This window comes from Vanessa cardui, chromosome 14 (genome assembly GCF_905220365.1).
Source record: "Vanessa cardui chromosome 14, ilVanCard2.1, whole genome shotgun sequence".
NCBI classification, from domain to species: Eukaryota; Metazoa; Arthropoda; class Insecta; order Lepidoptera; family Nymphalidae; genus Vanessa; species Vanessa cardui.
In genome coordinates, this window is record NC_061136.1 from 11,519,187 (window position 1) to 11,536,000 (window position 16,814).

General features: G+C 36.6%; 1 protein-coding gene across 8 annotated transcripts in view; it reads right to left on the reverse strand.

Moving 5' to 3' along the window:
* The window catches only part of LOC124535373 (serine/threonine-protein kinase Doa), a 57,054-nt gene that overhangs the window by 12,031 nt on the left and 28,209 nt on the right, over window positions 1-16,814 (reverse strand). For 2 of the 8 annotated variants that reach the window (XM_047111577.1, XM_047111578.1), the window contains exons 2-3: window positions 14,974-16,109; window positions 7,711-7,837 (exon numbers count right to left, since the gene is read on the reverse strand). In XM_047111577.1, coding sequence (XP_046967533.1) covers window positions 7,711-7,837; window positions 14,974-16,013 — 1,167 coding nt within the window. In that variant the 5' untranslated portion in view covers window positions 16,014-16,109. The other 6 variants (XM_047111574.1, XM_047111575.1, XM_047111579.1 and 3 more) reach the window with 4 other exon arrangements.

Genomic DNA, 16,814 nt, shown 5'->3' on the forward strand with positions numbered 1-16,814 from the left:
TGACAATGAGCTCGAGAGCCAAGACAGTTCTGTCAATAAGCGCTCTCTAATTGGGTCAGTAGAACGCGTATGAAGCTGAACAATAGCGTTGTTCACGTGCGCGTACCATGCGCGATAGTTGACCACGAGCACGTTGGCTAACTTCGACGACGATACTGACTTATTAACTAACTGACATGACGAGTCATCCGTGGGTCAAGCTTTATCAATGTTCATGTGCAATCAATAATAATCGAGATAAGTATGTCTTTTATCTTACTTTTTCATGTCGAGCTCAGACATGTATGAAATCGGATGCATGTATTTAAACATGCTATGCGTGTCTGATACCGACATGCATTCTTTGCGTGCCTCCATCCTCTTTTCATTTAACGAGTTGTAAACAAATAAGTAAAATATTTACAAATTAGTAATTATTTACGATTAGATGTGAATTATTAGACATTCTTGATTGTCTAATGCAAATACTCAGTTATTATTAAAATACCTACATTTTATGTGGCGGAAAACGTTTCGTACAACGGAAGCGTCGCAAATATCGTACTTTCTGGACGAGTTATTATCGCGCTTCGATTTCAAAACGTTGCATGTTACTTTCTCCGTGTAAACATTTTTGCAGTACGTTTATACATTTTTTACAAATACCAAGTTATTAATGGCATTATAATTAAACGCTGATCGATATCTGGGTCTATCGTACCCTTGGGTCAAGAATTTAATGTACATACTTTATTGGAATCTCGTCCGACGTGGAATGCATGTATTTTGCTTTTTTATTGAGCATACCTCCGGAACCGAAATATCTTCAGACTCAATATATAGAACACATGGGAACAGGATATCCTTCAGATTCTTTAATATTCGTTTTAAATTAGATGACATAATTTTGAGTACAGTATAAGCAAAAATTGAAAGGAACAATAACACTGAAATGAATGATTTATCAGCAGCTACGAAATAGCAACACCGAGACAAAAACTTGTACATTTCGATCACTTAAACACATATATTAGTAGCTTAAAATATTGATACGGACAACTTGTTTTGCATGCCAGCTGTTTTGCTAACTAAGGAACGACTGGAAACGACAATAAGACGGGGAGCAGGTAAAATACTACCCCTTGGTACGATTGGTTCACAGATGCCTTTTGGATCAAGGGGAGTTTGTGTAATAATATAAAAACTCGTACTATGTACGTGACAACCGTTACTAAACGCTCTTTGACATAAGAAATACTTTTGATGCAAGTTATTTTTCGATAAATATTTGTCAGGTATGAATAAATATTTAATTTAATTCCTTACAAAGATCTTCACTTATAAAATGAATATTATATATAAAATTATAAATAATATATAGTTTTGGATTTGTCGTAGTCAATATCGTTCGTTATCTATGCACTACAATCAGACGTTAATCCCGTTATAAAAAAACAATATGAAACTAACCTTGCCCGCAATTACATTATGGTCCCCGTCAACATCGAACAAGATCTCTGCTACGACGGAGAGGAGTTTAGCAAAGTCGTGCCATTTGCACCCGTGATCCTTGAGGAACCTTTTGTACAACTCGTAAAAGGACGCGAATCGAAGAGTTGCGTGGATACGATCATTTTTTACAACGATTTTTGTCATTTTTATACACACTAGTTATCACTTCACAGCGCGTGGCGGAGAGCCTAACGCAAGGGGCGGGCGGGTAGTTGCTCCGCTGATTCACAACTGTACCGTGAAATCGAACGATAGCAGAGAGAATGCGCTTCGATTACTTAGTTGAATGAGCGTACTATACATATCAACACAAAAAAAAAAAAAAAACCTATTATATATTAACACGTTAATGGCGGGTGCTGCAATCAGTTCGCGTGTGTCAACGTCTAAACGTAAACTGGAAGTGCTGGGCGTCGCACACCAATTAAAAGATGCTGAGCACTAATTGAACGAAGAATTTGTCAGAAGCTTTCGGTTAAAACAGGATTTATCCGCGTGTACGCTTCGCCACTTCATTGTTTTCAGTGTGTAAGTATACTTTATAAAGCTAAATTATTATATGTTACAATTTAAAGTTACATAATAAAAATATTGTCAAGAAAAATATACTTAATAAAATAATGATTCGAGAGATACAATTGTGTAATAGTTCAATCAAATGACCCTACGCAAAGAGAGCGTAGTAACCGGTAAGGCCGAATATCCGCCTCAGCGGAGGCGACACTACGTGAGCAAAGTCAACCGCGCATTGTTTGTGTGTGTATCGTCGAATGAACCGAAATGTTAACGACCGACACAGTGATAACGACTTTCAAGTTAATAATGTAAAACGTCTTCATTTTTAATGTTTTCCATTTTTAGTTAATGAATCGGATTTGTTAATGTTAGCTTAGTCAGAACATGCAGATTTAAAATTTCTTAGAAGTTCTTCACGTTGATCTGGATAAGATACGATACGATTTTCAACATTTTAAACGAATTAAGTTATTTTACTATAATACGATACCTACAAAATTATTTTCGAACCTTTAAGAAGTAAGCAGGTAATTTAATCTGGAGATAACTATGTTGCTGCAATACGAGCGGTGCCGGTATCGGCGAGGCCGGCCGGAAGGAACAGCGCGTTACCAAACCGTAAAGTGGGCACGGGTGTTATCTAAGCCTCGACGTACCCGTATTAACGACACGATAACACTTGCGATCTTGACCTCTACTTACATTTGTTATTTATTCTTAAAACATTGAAATACTAACATGCAATCACACGAGCTAAACATCCGTGAAATTTTATTAATTTATTTTTTAAGGATTTTAGAACTAGATATTCACTCGGTGTTTTACAAACTATTAATAATAGTTTTAAAAAATATAATTACTTTATATAATAATAACATTGCAAAGCATATTCACTCGATGGTAGAGATTAGTGCAAGCGCGGTTGAGTTGGTACCATCCACTGATCAAAACTAATGTTTTTGTTTCAGTAACGGTGAACGAGCCATTCGAACTACAAGTACAAGGGACAAAACGTATTAGTTCCCAAGGCTGACGTGTTGGAGATATGAACAAAGTTTAATATTTCTTACATTTCCGTCTTTTGGTCTAATCTAGCCTTTTACCCAGTGGCCCATTACCTGTCCACCCAAATGCACGACACTTGCACGTTTAACATTCCTAATTTCAATAAATTTATCTTATATTCATTATTAAGGAAATATTTGAATTCATAAAATAGAAAATAAGAATAGAACAGAATGATTTCATCATGTAGGTTTGTGTTTCCTTGTCATTGAGCTGAGATGGCCCAGTCGTTAGAACGCGTGCATCTTAACCGATGATTTCGGGTTCAAACCCAGGCAAGCACGACTACATATATTTGTGCTTATTTGTGTTTATTATTCATCTCGTGCTCGGCGGTGAAGGAAAATATCGTGAGGAAACGTGCATGTGTCTAATGTCATCGGAAATCTGCCACATGTGCATTCCACCAACCCGCATTGGAACAGCGTGGTGAAATATGTTCCAAATCATTTCCTTAATGGGAGAAGAGGCCCTAGTCCAGCAGTGGGAAAATTTACGGGCTGTTACTTTACTTTATAATTTTGTCTTTGCATATCTTTGTCACTCTCATGTTTAAATTGTTGAGCTCACATATATAATTTAGATATAGAAGCCAATTAATATTTTAAATGTTCCGTTATCTTGATTTACAAAGTTGGTAAATGTCTTTCATTTTGTAATTAGCAAGCATATTATTTAAAAACTTTTATAACCTTTTAGTAAAACGATATAAGCAATTTGAAATGAGATTTTAAAGCCCCATGCATCTTAGGCTGTGGTCTAGTATTGACGGTTCATTCAAAAGTTTTACAAGCTCCTGGTATACCTTGTTAAATTATCGATATTTCAAATGTTTACAGTAAGTTCGGAGTTATTAAAAATGGGCCTTCTTATTAACATGTGGGTGGAAATTTAATGTTCCGGACGACGATAAAACCAGACATCTGTCGAAACGTCATTGTAACAATACACGCGCGCGGGTAAATATAGCCAAGTATATTTTTAAAAGTTGAAGATATTTTTATAAAAATGCAATACACTGCAACAATTTAAATTTGTTGGAAAAATAATCTTCGTTAATATCCTATGCTACGTGTTGATGAACGTAAATACTATTTATCCATACATGTTCGTTTCAATATAATAGGCTGGATACCTAATTATAAAAATCGAAATATAAAATGTACTATTTTCCGAATACACAAACAACATTTTATTGTTAATTTAAAATTAAATAGGATGTAACGTACATTATAATTAAATATTTAACGTTTATTTTATTATTATATTCGTCAATATTATATTTTAATAATATAATTAATGATCATTTGCGTGTGTCATTTATATATTCTTATGACATTCCTATTAGTCAAGAGTTTGGAATCAAGTTTCTTATTCATTCAGTTCTGACTCGAGCCAGCCGTAACAAGTTTCAATTTAAGGATTTTGTTTAACAATTCAAAACAATTGAAGCGGGAGCGTGCAGCTTGATTAGTCTTGATTAAACAATGTTTTTAATCATCAGAATGATAGTTTGTGTACCTTTTAAGGCTTGTCATATATACCTACTAGTATAGGTGTAAATTTGGCTAAATATTATTCATGTATATTATTTGCGCCTATCATACAGATCCTTAATAATGTATAAAAATAGAAGTTTGCATGGCAGAGGACAATTTTAATAGATGGACGCTATTGCTTTGATCCCATAATCGAGTGGGCGGCGCGTGCGGCGGGTAGTTATCACAACAGCGGGCATGCCGGCGTTTTCGCCTAGGTGAAGGTGATCGGTGCTATTTCTGGGCGCAAGCGTACTTCATGTATTCAGCAAAAGCACCACGTGGCGCCATCTAGCGATCGGTATTGGGATTGCATAGGTAATGCCAGCTGCTGAGCTATTTTTGTCGGTTATACGACTAATATTGTTTATTGTAGACGGGTTAATCAAATTGCGTTTCTCTTATTGAAAAGAGTTTGTTTTTATAAATACATATCAGTATTTTTATTAAATATGCACAGCTTTAGCAACCGGGATATATTAATGTATTGTCACTTGCCTTTCTAATTCTTGTAATACATAAGGAGAACAAAAAATTCAAAGTATGGTCTACATGAAATCTCTATAAATAGCGTGACTTAACAAAAACACTGAAAGGATTGTTTGTGCGAAGAATCCTTGACCCAATAATATAATTTAAAATAGACGCGTTGCGATCTCAATATTTTACGTACCCGGTTATAAAATATATGGATATATTATTTTAAAAGTTATTCGTAAAAAGCGAATCTTAAATTTCAGTCATAAATGTTATGACTTTAGTACATTGCAAAATTTAAGAATTAAGTTAGCTGACCTCTACTTCTTTGGGTTGCTTATCAGGCTTTAGCTGCGAAGGTTGCGCAGGCGCAGGCGGCACATACGAACACGACGGCTGAGGTTCCGAAGCTGGTTTATATGCAATAACAGAATGTTTCGATGCCGTGGCACTTTTATCATGCTTTCTCATTCCTCCTTCCGTGTTGTGAATCAAGATCTGAGGAACATCTTGCGTTGCATTGGGTTTTCCGTGAATATCGCTAGGTGGTTTCGCTAGCCAAGCAGGAGGCACAGCAGGAGGTTGAGGATGCTGCTTGGCTGTGATAGATGATTTTGTTGCGTCCAAACATTGCACAGGTTGTTTGATATTGGGCTTTACGATTTGGTTACTATTTGTTACACTCGGTGTTGACTTAACACTACTACTAGCTACATGATCACTCACGACTTCGGTGTTGGTTGAAGAGTTAATTTTATTTATGTTATTATTTTTCGTTGAACTTTTTGGCACACAGGTAGGTTCCGTTAGTTCTTGATTTCGAAATGGAATGGACGGTAGCTGGCTAAGTGGCGGGTTTGTCAATGGTTTATTTGTTTCTACAGTACATGGCCCACTGATTTGTTTTTTATCTGGTATGATTTCATTTGTTACACCGTCGTTAGCTGGCGATGGTTCATCTCTACTTTGAGAAAAGTCCGTGCTATCACAACAAGATAGTTCATCTAAGCTTTGAGCTAAATCGAGTGCGGAGGCCTCGTGATAGTCAGTTGAACACGGAGAAGTGTCATCACTTGTGTCATCTGTTCCACAAGGTCTTTGCGAACTTTTACTACTAGGCATAAAAGCTAAACTGGAGGTGACGTCATTAGAAATATCCGCATTTAAAGATTCTTCACTTCGAGATGACTCTCTGTTAACAGTAGATTCAACAGCAATAACTTTTTCTTCTTCGTTCAAAGTATTATCTCTTAAAACTAGAGAAGGTTCAGATGGATTTGAATTTGTTTGTGGCGTATTATGAGAAACGTTTAAATTGCTGATCTTATTGTTTTCTTTATCTGACTCGGCTTTATTTGTATTGTCGGAGGAGGAAGTTACTGGCACTTGCTCTATCATCGGAAGACTCTTGTATTGAGGTATGGCATATTCATTTAAACGCATATACTGAGCACCCTCTTCCGTAGGTATTTCAAACTGAGGTGAGTAATATTCGAATGCAGTGTTAGTATTCCCATGTGTAGACCATGGATCATTAGGCGGTATCAGTGGGAGTCCATCATAATATAATCCAGGGTTTATTTCTTGGTTTCCAAGAAATTCTGGTTTATAATCCCACGATGGCACAAAAGAATCCTCAAATGCTAAGTAGCTTTCGGGTAGCATAATCATATTTTCATTGAAGTCATTCGTTGTTAAAGCATAAGAGCCATCATAAAAAGGATTGTTTAGTACAAGAGGTGGTGGATGTAAGGGTTGCACAGAGATTTCAGCTTCAACAAATAATCCGTATTTTGATAAATCAGGCTCAGAACGCCGATGTCGAAAAACCTGGCCGTCCACTTCATTTTCATTACTTGTCACATACATATCTGAAATGTCAAAACTGCGAGTCCGACGTAAAAAATAACTATTATTGTATTGTTGATCCTCAAAAGGAATATTTTCAAGCACGTGTTTTTCTACTTTATCACTAAACAATTCATCATATGTAGGCACACCCACGTTGTTTATTTCATCCAAGTTAGACGCATCGTTTTTCTGGTCAAGGACAACATCTAGGTCTAATGCAGTGTCAGGTGTAATATAGTCCTTCGAAATATCACTTGGCACTAAAACTACTCGAGGTAAAGAGGGTGGGGGTCCGCTAAAGAGTAAGTTGTTGGGGGGCGGACGCGGAGGTTGGGCAGCCATGGCTCGCACTGGCCGCCCGCGGCGCGCGTGCTACTAGAAATTTAGTGCGGCGGCAAAGACGCGCTGGGCGGCCGGCTGAGCTTTTCGACTGACTGAAGGCGTACCGAGTGACGAAGGCGAACACAAATAGAACAGGCGCAAGCGCGAAGAGGTCGCCGTCTCTCGCGCACGTCTTCACGGACGGAGGCGCATGCGCACGCGCAATCTCATGCCAAACCTGTCCCGCTACAGGAACGGTGACGTATTATGCTTTATTCTGGTTCCGGACTTTGCTTCGATAAGTACGATATAACACAGAAGCCAGTTTTAGACAGGTTTTCGGATGAACACTTCAATGTCGGGTAAGTGATGGCGAGCGTTGGGTTTCAAAAATCACGTTAGACATTCATACCTCCTCATCAATAAAATAATTAGAAACGGTAAGACTCACCTGTTCAGGAGGTGAACGCGGTGAAGACTCGTCGCGATGATGTCTCCTTCGCCGGTGTGATGTAGGCGAACGCCGATGATGAGATCGTTTAGATCGTTCATTCCGCCGCCTCCACGAGTGCTCCGAGCTGTGAAATCAGCGATCGGTAGGCTGTAGGGTTAGTGAGCAGGAACAACGATAACAGACGGTAGGTAAATAAAGAAATGTCGAGGTGAGGTTTGAGTGTGTATTAGGAGCGTATGTTTTTTTACTAACATAGACGAACGTTCTTCATAAGCGGAATGTGGACTGATAAGTTGGTTGAGGCTGTCGGGCGGCGGCAAACAACAAGCACGCAGCAGCGCCCTGACAACAGCCCAACGCTGCCGTCCCGTCCCTATACCTTTAACTTATCCATTACAAGAACACTTCATTAAGCATCTTGTTTCTATACTGTCTAAAATCGAACGCAAATAAATATTTTCTGAATGGAAGACAATCCGAAAATTTAGGTGATAATCGTAAATATCTTCAATAAAACGTCGCAGTTTAAAAATAACGGAAAATTAAGATAAGGTAAATAATGTGACAGACAAAGCCGTTGTTGTTATGTCATCGCGGGGGACGACCCAACGCGCGCTACGTTCGCGGACGTACTGAGTAAGCGCCGCCCGCGCACCCTAAACGAGCTAAAGTGAAGCTACACAATCAATACACTTTTCATAGCTTAACAGTGGAACAATCAAAATAGAGACGTCACACTGATGCCATAAAAGTGTTTGTTTGCACTGCTTGCATTACAATGTATGTAGGAACACAAACGAAATATCACCGTCACGATATTATATTGACTGAATCTTTAACTATATTTACGAAAAAAAATCCGCGATCATAAAAATCAATCACTAACTCACAATCAACTTCAATCATTATCTTAATTTCAACAAGTATGTATATTCCATCGCAAATTAAATGAAAACATTTTTTTTATATTTGGACATCGAACTAGTCCATATGTGAGATCGCTGGTAACTAAAGAAAAGTAATGCAGACACAATACTAATAGAATTACTTACCTTGTAATTGGTTTACGTAGCAAGACAACGAGATAAACAATACAAAGAGCGTAAAAATGTATAATACATATATATCTGTCATCGATTCTTGGCACTTTTCATATTTATAATAATATTGTTAACAGAAATTTAATATATCTGTTTATCTACTATTTTATTTTCTTTCTAAGCTATCAACTTGAACATATTAAACCAATGAACTAAATGAAAACCACATTTAAATGTCTAATAATAATAGCAATTCAATTATCAAAATGTTGCAAATATTTTATAAATAATATAGAATGTTTGAGTCATCATACTGATATTGTCACTGAATGGACGTCGTTGACATTTTTTTTCTCGTACCGTATAATCAGTTAATTTTGCAATGACTCAAATGGTGATAATGGGTCGAAGTACAGACTAATTAAACGACAACTGTTCTTCCGATTCCGATACGTATACAATATTATAACTATTATTATTTATGGGAAGCCGTTATTTAAGTTTAATATTACTATAAAATTGTTTATAAACACAACTATCAGTAGAAGTAACACACATTTATTTATAACTACCGTAACCCTGCTTTACACGTATTCAAGTTAATAACTTATTTTTTTAACGTTTATTTATTTATTAGTTGTCATATATGACAAATATAAATAAAATATAAATCGGTTTGAGTCTTAATTGTATTGTGAAACATAGAACTTTATTTAATTTAATTTAAGATTAAAATTTGAGTAATTTTAACTGGTGAAGTCGATATTCCGACATTTACGATATTTATTTCGACCAAAAAAGAACCAAGTGTTCGTAGGGAACATGGGTGCACGTTGTTTTTTTATTTTAAAAGGCATCGTCAATGTTAAATACATAATGTAACTAAAACATAATTATTACGAGTTATTATCTCCAAAGGTTTAGCAAGAGTTAACCGATAGCACGTAAATATGTTTTTTCACCGTCACAGCTTAGCCATTTAGTAAAAATAATACCGCTGCGTGAATAAAAAGAAAGGGAGGATACAGAGATAAAAATCGGTCTTGATTTATATAATTTATTTTTTTAATATATACTATAGATAAATTAAGTTTGACCCTATTGGTTACAGTTTTAAAGTGCTATGTAGAACCAACTTAAGAATATATGGCGCTTGCCATCTGCAAGTTGGCAGGTGGCCTCAGTTACCGTAAATATCGCTACGAAAGTCGCGTTACATTTGTTCAGAGACAGGTTGAACTTGAACATCACGCGGACCTTGCGCGATCTCGACCGATGTTACGTAAACACGGCTTGCTCAAAAAAAATTAACTTATAAAGTTGTCATAAATTTTAACGGATTTTTAATAAAACTATTAGTTACTTGATGTGAAACCTAATTTTAGCTTGATGATAATAGAAATTTGTAATAAAATAGGATAACACCTATTGAAAATAATAACATTTATAATATAATTAAGTTTAATATTTAATTTTGATGAGCTAAAAACAATCAAGAATAACTCTCAATATTAGTGGCCAATTATTAAAAATTGGAAAATCCTATAAATAATCCTTATTTTTGGACAAATTTGAATAAATACTTATTTATATTTTTTAGCATGTTATGATACAGATACGTAGAATTGTAGCTGTGATATGATAATAAGCAACAAAGCAAACGATAAACGATAGTCCTGTGTTTAAACGATTCATGTTTGCTAAGCAAGAAAAGGACCGGATGTGATTGGTAGCTCGTTTCACATATCAATTAAATTTCTATATTCGTGAGGATTATTTATCTGTGAGAAAGTTTGGAATCTGGTTGAAATCCGAAAAAGCATTTATATTTGTTTTTATTCTTTCCTTGTGGTTGAATCGAAAGAAAATAACAATTTAAACTGTTGTTCAATTTAGTCAAAATTTCTTTATAGTTTTGTATGGTTATGAACACGATACTAGATTGCTGCTAAAATGCAGTCTACTCCTCTACATGAAAATTAAAAAAAGGCGTGTATTACACATGAAGTCGATTACTTTCCAAATAGAAAATTCATCAATTAAAATATATTACATATTTGTAATATCAATGATACTGGTAGTTCAGAACGAGTTGACTAATTGAGGTCAAAAACAAAATGTACTTCGTTTAAGTAGGATTTCAGAACAGTTCTATCGTAATTTTACAAAAATGTTTTATAAATAAATTCATCATTTTCGCACGTTATAATTATTCATTTATTTTTCGAGACATATATAGAAAGTTATATATCCAATCATGAACGTGTTTGGACCAATCTGACTCATAGGAGAGAGAAATAAAAAAAAACAAAATTATATAATTTTTACGATCAGTAACATTGTTATCAAGCAGACGCTTTAACGCTTGCCAAACGTACTACTAATATGTTCTAAGTATTGTTAAAAGACAGTTATTAGCTAACAAGTATTAAAAATATTAACATATAAATATATTCCAATTTGTAGAGCTTTCATCGCCTCGATCTCAACAATCCAGACGGTCAGACGCGAGGTGTCAGCAGCGGTTAACAAAGGCCCGCGTCACACGATTCATCGCGAATAACAAACACCGGAACATTCACTTTCGATGGACAACATCGATATTATAATTCAACCAGTGTCATATTTCGTTACACAAGTTCCTAGAGAACCGGCTGTTAAGCAATTTCTAAAATGTAAACATACAAATGTACGGAAAACTGGCTTTTTGAATACATGAAAGGTGTAGAGGAAATATGTTAAAACTTGTTTGTCATGGGTTTCACTTTTTTTTACTGTAAGGCATAAAACGTACAATTTAATACTTCGCCTTTATATTTATATTTGATCCATATCAGAAAAATGCTCGTTTAACTTTATTACTTGGGTTTCGATTTTGGAAATTATTATAAAATAGGTATTTTTTTCTGGATAGGAAGTAACCTTTAGGCCTGAGCCTAATTTCGTTTAGATTCGTTCAGCCGTTTTGGCTCGATTTGTTAACAAATATCCGTCCATCCACATTTTCCCATTCAAAACATTATTAAGATAAACATACTTGTGTCAGTAAATGAAGTTTAGCAATAGGTTATAACTTTTGAGGAATCTCTGCTTATGGACCAACCTGTTGTCGATATTTTCGATCTGCAATGTCTGACATTAAATGCTTTAATAACCTAATTTTTCAGATTGGTTCTACTGAATTGTTATATTGAATAATAAATATGTTAATAGATATTAAAAATTAGCGAAAGGCGGAATATTTATATCTAAACTAGCGACCCGCCCGGCTACGGACGGGTGCAATGCTGATACTAAATATATTACACAATTTGTTTATTTACGACATAACATTAGAAACTTCTAAAAGTATCAGTATTTCTCTACTATAGTCCGTGTGTGATACAAAACCTTACTCTCGAATTACTATCTTTTAAAAAAACCGTACCAAAATCAGCTATGTAATTTAAAGACTTTATTATACACAGGGACAGACAGCGATATGCGACTTTTTTATACTATGTAATAATAATAATGTGTGTAAAAGGACATTTGTTTTCTTTGGGATACTCAAACAGACTTGCTGAAAACGCAAGGAAAACATTAATTTACAATGCGGTCAACGTTCAAGCAAATACGGTATTCGTACAACGGTTCTTTATTTAGATACTCCAAACACGTGTATCGGATTGAATCATCTCGCTTCTATTTACAGTACCACCGATATTTCCTGATGTCATAACACTTTGCACGTTTAATTTTGGTAAGGATTTTACAGGACACATATACTGCAAGGAGAATGAGGAAAACTACTCAATTGATGAGCTTGATGTCAAAAAGTTCAAAGGTCAGACAAGAAAAGCAACTAGCGCTGATTGTGGAATGTTTTTAGCACAATGACCATAATCGATCGGAGCAGGTGCAGTGCAGAACTCTTGCGAAATTGAAAGCCGCGGTCTTCAATGCGAAACGGACTGTGGCTGGTCAAGGATTCCTAGCATAAGCCGCGGTTTTTTATTATTATTATTATTTGTTGTACCACACATTTTACATTTTCACCTTGACTCGTTTTCGATTAAGAACAAGTTTTTGTTTCATTTATTTTATTTTCAATTTGCGCTACGGTTTTTAAATTCTGTGTACAGAATTAGAAACGCATGACGGTGCGGATGGGGGCTTCGGACAGTCGGCTGGCAGGCAGCTAGGCGAGGCCAAGTTAGATGAGCGATTACTGTGAACCGTGTCAACACTGCAACCGCGACTAATCGTCCGCCCGCGCTCTCGGGTCAATGACAACCGAGGCTCTCACTGTCACGAAGAGCTACATAAACGACATTTCAATTAGCTACGAAAAAATCTTGATTATTTATACCTTCACTGTTCCTAATTTAGCCAAAACCACTATAAAAAGATTTAATTCGTAAAACAAAATGAGTAAAGTTTCAATGTAACAAATAATATACATCACCTAAAGCAAGAGAATAAAATTGAACGTCTCACGATCACAAGTTCTTCACGGCGTTGAGGAATAAATGACACGGAATCACCGTTTGTTAGATTAGATGCAAAGTTTGATACTGTTACATCAGCTCCACAGATCTGAGGCTTTAACGACGGACGATATGGCGCACGCGTAGCAGCAGGGTGCAGGGGGCTGCGGGACGCGGGACCAGTCTGCAGTGAAAGTTGATCAGACTGCGTAACTACGGGCAGTTTTCTGACATTTGTCATAAATACGTGAACTGACCGTTAATGCCGCCGTTTTATAGTGACGATACGTGCATATCGTCTCAGAGACGAAACCAAAGAATAGCAAATGATGTAAACAATACATTTATCATGTTTGGAGAAAGTTACTGTTGACTAAAATGTTATACACTGATAAAAAGTAGATGTATGTATATGCCGCGTAATTTATCATGTGATATCAAAACAACGTAATTAATGTCACTTTTACGTCGTGCACGTATTTTAAAATTTAATTGTACTGACAGCATATTATCACGTTCAGAGAAATTTCTGTTATTTTACAGTTTAAGTTAAATTATGCAATTAAATATTTTCAGACAAAACCGCGAATATAGCTACACTCATATAAGGACTTTCACTTCGATGTCGTATAATTTCAAACTATCACTTAATAAGATTAAAAAAATCCGTTAAATATACCTATCACTTAATTTTATATAGTATAATGACCGCAAGAATGTTTTAAAATAAAGTGATAAGTTTTAATAAGTTACTTAACAACAAACCTTTAGCGTGCTAGAGAAAGATATAAAAGACAAAAATAAATTACGTCATAATGTTAACCAGGTTGACAAATCCTTAGCGAGCTTACAAACCAGGACGGGACCTTGAAACATTCACTAAAATGCTATCGAGACGAATCTTGTAAGTTATAGCTGCGAGTGCGCCCACGGGTTAGCGAATGTTTGCTTATTTATTGTATTCCTAATTTCCAGTCAAATTTATGGTAAAAAATTAAGAAGTAGGCTTCTTTTAAATTAATTGCGTAAAAAAATCTACATAAAAAAGTCACGCATCAAATAAAATGCAATTTTGTCGAATATCTAATTAATGAATTAGATTTCGATTGCATATAGTAGCTTAACAGTTTACATACTTTAGAATGCCAGGACTTTAAGCCACGTTTTAAACCGGGAATAGGTCGAAACTGTGAGTCATGTGACTAATTATATAATGACTTTACACAACTTAAGTGGCTGCCTAGCTTACCGCTACCGTCAGACTGTGTTTTGACTATTATATCTATGTATTGGAAATAGTGACATAGGGAAGAGAATTGCAAAACACTAAACAAATTACAAATAATAAGTAACCCATATCGTTGAAGATGTTGCTTGAAATTATTTGGGTTATTGTATGTATAATACAAAAGAAAAGTATATAGATAAAATATATGTTTCCGAATCATAGACAAAAATAGTAGGTTGCGAAGGTTTGCGAAACGAGATTGTAATAGTGCTCATGCACTCTAAACCAGTAGCGAAGTCGATGCACTCAAACTGCCGGCTGTGAGCCGAGCTGGTTTAGCTTATTTTTTTAGTTTTATACACAACGACGACGCTTAACTCTTGTATATTAAATCCGCTTTATACCTGAACGTTAAGTCCCCTAAACACACTCAAGGGCAGTGAATATCGTTGTTTATAGGGATATTGTAAAGGAATTAATTAGTGTTAGTAAATTCATCATTTTACACATGTGTAGTACATACGAAACGCTCCACTCGTGCTCGCGCATACTCTTCTGGAAAGCGGCAGATTTGGGTGTCCAAGAATCGACGCCGAGATACAGAGCGGGTAACTCTGCAACCTTAACTTCGAGCCGCTCCGCCAGCCTCTGCTCTACGACGGATTTGGGACCGCTCGTCAGTGGCCTCTGTTGCTCCTTGCCGTTTCGCCACTCCGGGTCACTGTAACCGTTCAGTTTCTCTCCGTTGCAAGACGTCACGGTTTTTGGACCATCTGTGGTGAGTAATTTACTCTTAACGGTGTCGACTTTACCGTAAGTTTTAAACTGCACTGATTCTGTTCCATTCGCGACTCGCGAATATTTCGAAGAATCATACGCGTCGCCATTAAGGCTACTGTATTCGACGTTATTTAAATTGATGTCTCTGTCGATACGTTTCGACGTGACATCGTACCCGTTTCGTTTGTTGTAACGTTCATCGAGATTTTGTTTAAGAAAATTATTTTCAAAGCTAGTTTTACATTTAGGAACATTATTAAGGTAATCGCTATAGCTCAAATCGTTTGTGTGCAAGCCTTTATCACAGTTCTTTTTGAGTGTCTCTTGTATATCTACACCGTTTCCACTAACCCTTCCGTAGGTAAAACTAGCTGGTTGACTGCTGTCGATTTTATCAAATCTTTGAGTGCGTTCTGAATCCTTGCTTTCAAATTCGTGTCTAACGAGTGCAACACGCGAAATTTCTTCGCCTTTAGAGTTACCTTTGTGTTGCGCTCTGACAGCAAAATCAGCAGCCGTGATACCGGCTCTACTCTGTTCGCTGGGAACGGTCCACGTATCGTGCTTTTTTCTCTCACTGCTTTTCGAAGACCATGCTTTGGCTAAAGCAGCCTTGAGTGCCTCTCGTCTCTCATGCACGCTGACTCTAGGGTATTCGTGTATAGGTACAATGGCAGGCGCGTACAATGTCGAACGTGGAGTCGCTCGCGTTATGCGGAAACTTCTGAACTCCCTGTTGAACTCCGAATTTAGAGAATAAGCTGGTATTCTCGAAGTCACCATTTTGAGATCGAAATTTCCACTTAGCTAGAGTTAATTATTTTGTTCACAATTAAACTGATTTTTATAACGAGTTCACTGAACACATATCGGCTCTACCTGTAATGAGGTTACAATGAAAATGTATCGGACGCTGAAATTACTTGTGCCGACTAACGGTGAAGGATGTGGTGTTTGAATTTATTTTGCAAGGCGTACGAGAGTGTTATGGTATTAGGTTGTGTCGGGTGTGGGCCGCGACCTTCGCGGTGGGCGGCGGCGTGGCGGGACAACGCACTGGTCAACGAACCGCCCAGTGCGCCGTCCGCTCCTACTCACAACTTGCATAATGCGCTCGCGACCCGCTGCCTTATCTGTTATGCAGTTATGCTACCTATCACGTCAAGTCTGCATAATGAAATGTGACTGACGAAAACAAGTAGGACCTCTTAATATATAAAGTAAATTGTCCCGCTGATACATTTAATGAAGTTGTTTTTGATAAGACGTCAGTTAAGCGATAACTTGTTATGTGGAGCATTTATACCGTATAAGCGCAACAAGTGTTGCCTTGATGGCGTCCCTAATATGGCCAGTGGCGGGCCTGCCATATGGCCCGCGACAGACACATCCTCGCTTGGCCCGCTACAACTGCATGAGTGCGATAGTCGTAATACAAACATCATTCTGGGACAATGAATAACAAACTGCGGTGATATCAGAAATATAGTTGGTATAATAAAGAAATAACTTTAACTATTTTTCGTATTGTGTTTGAGAGTTGTTTAGTTTCGGCCGAGCGCATTATTTAGGTGCACGAGTAAT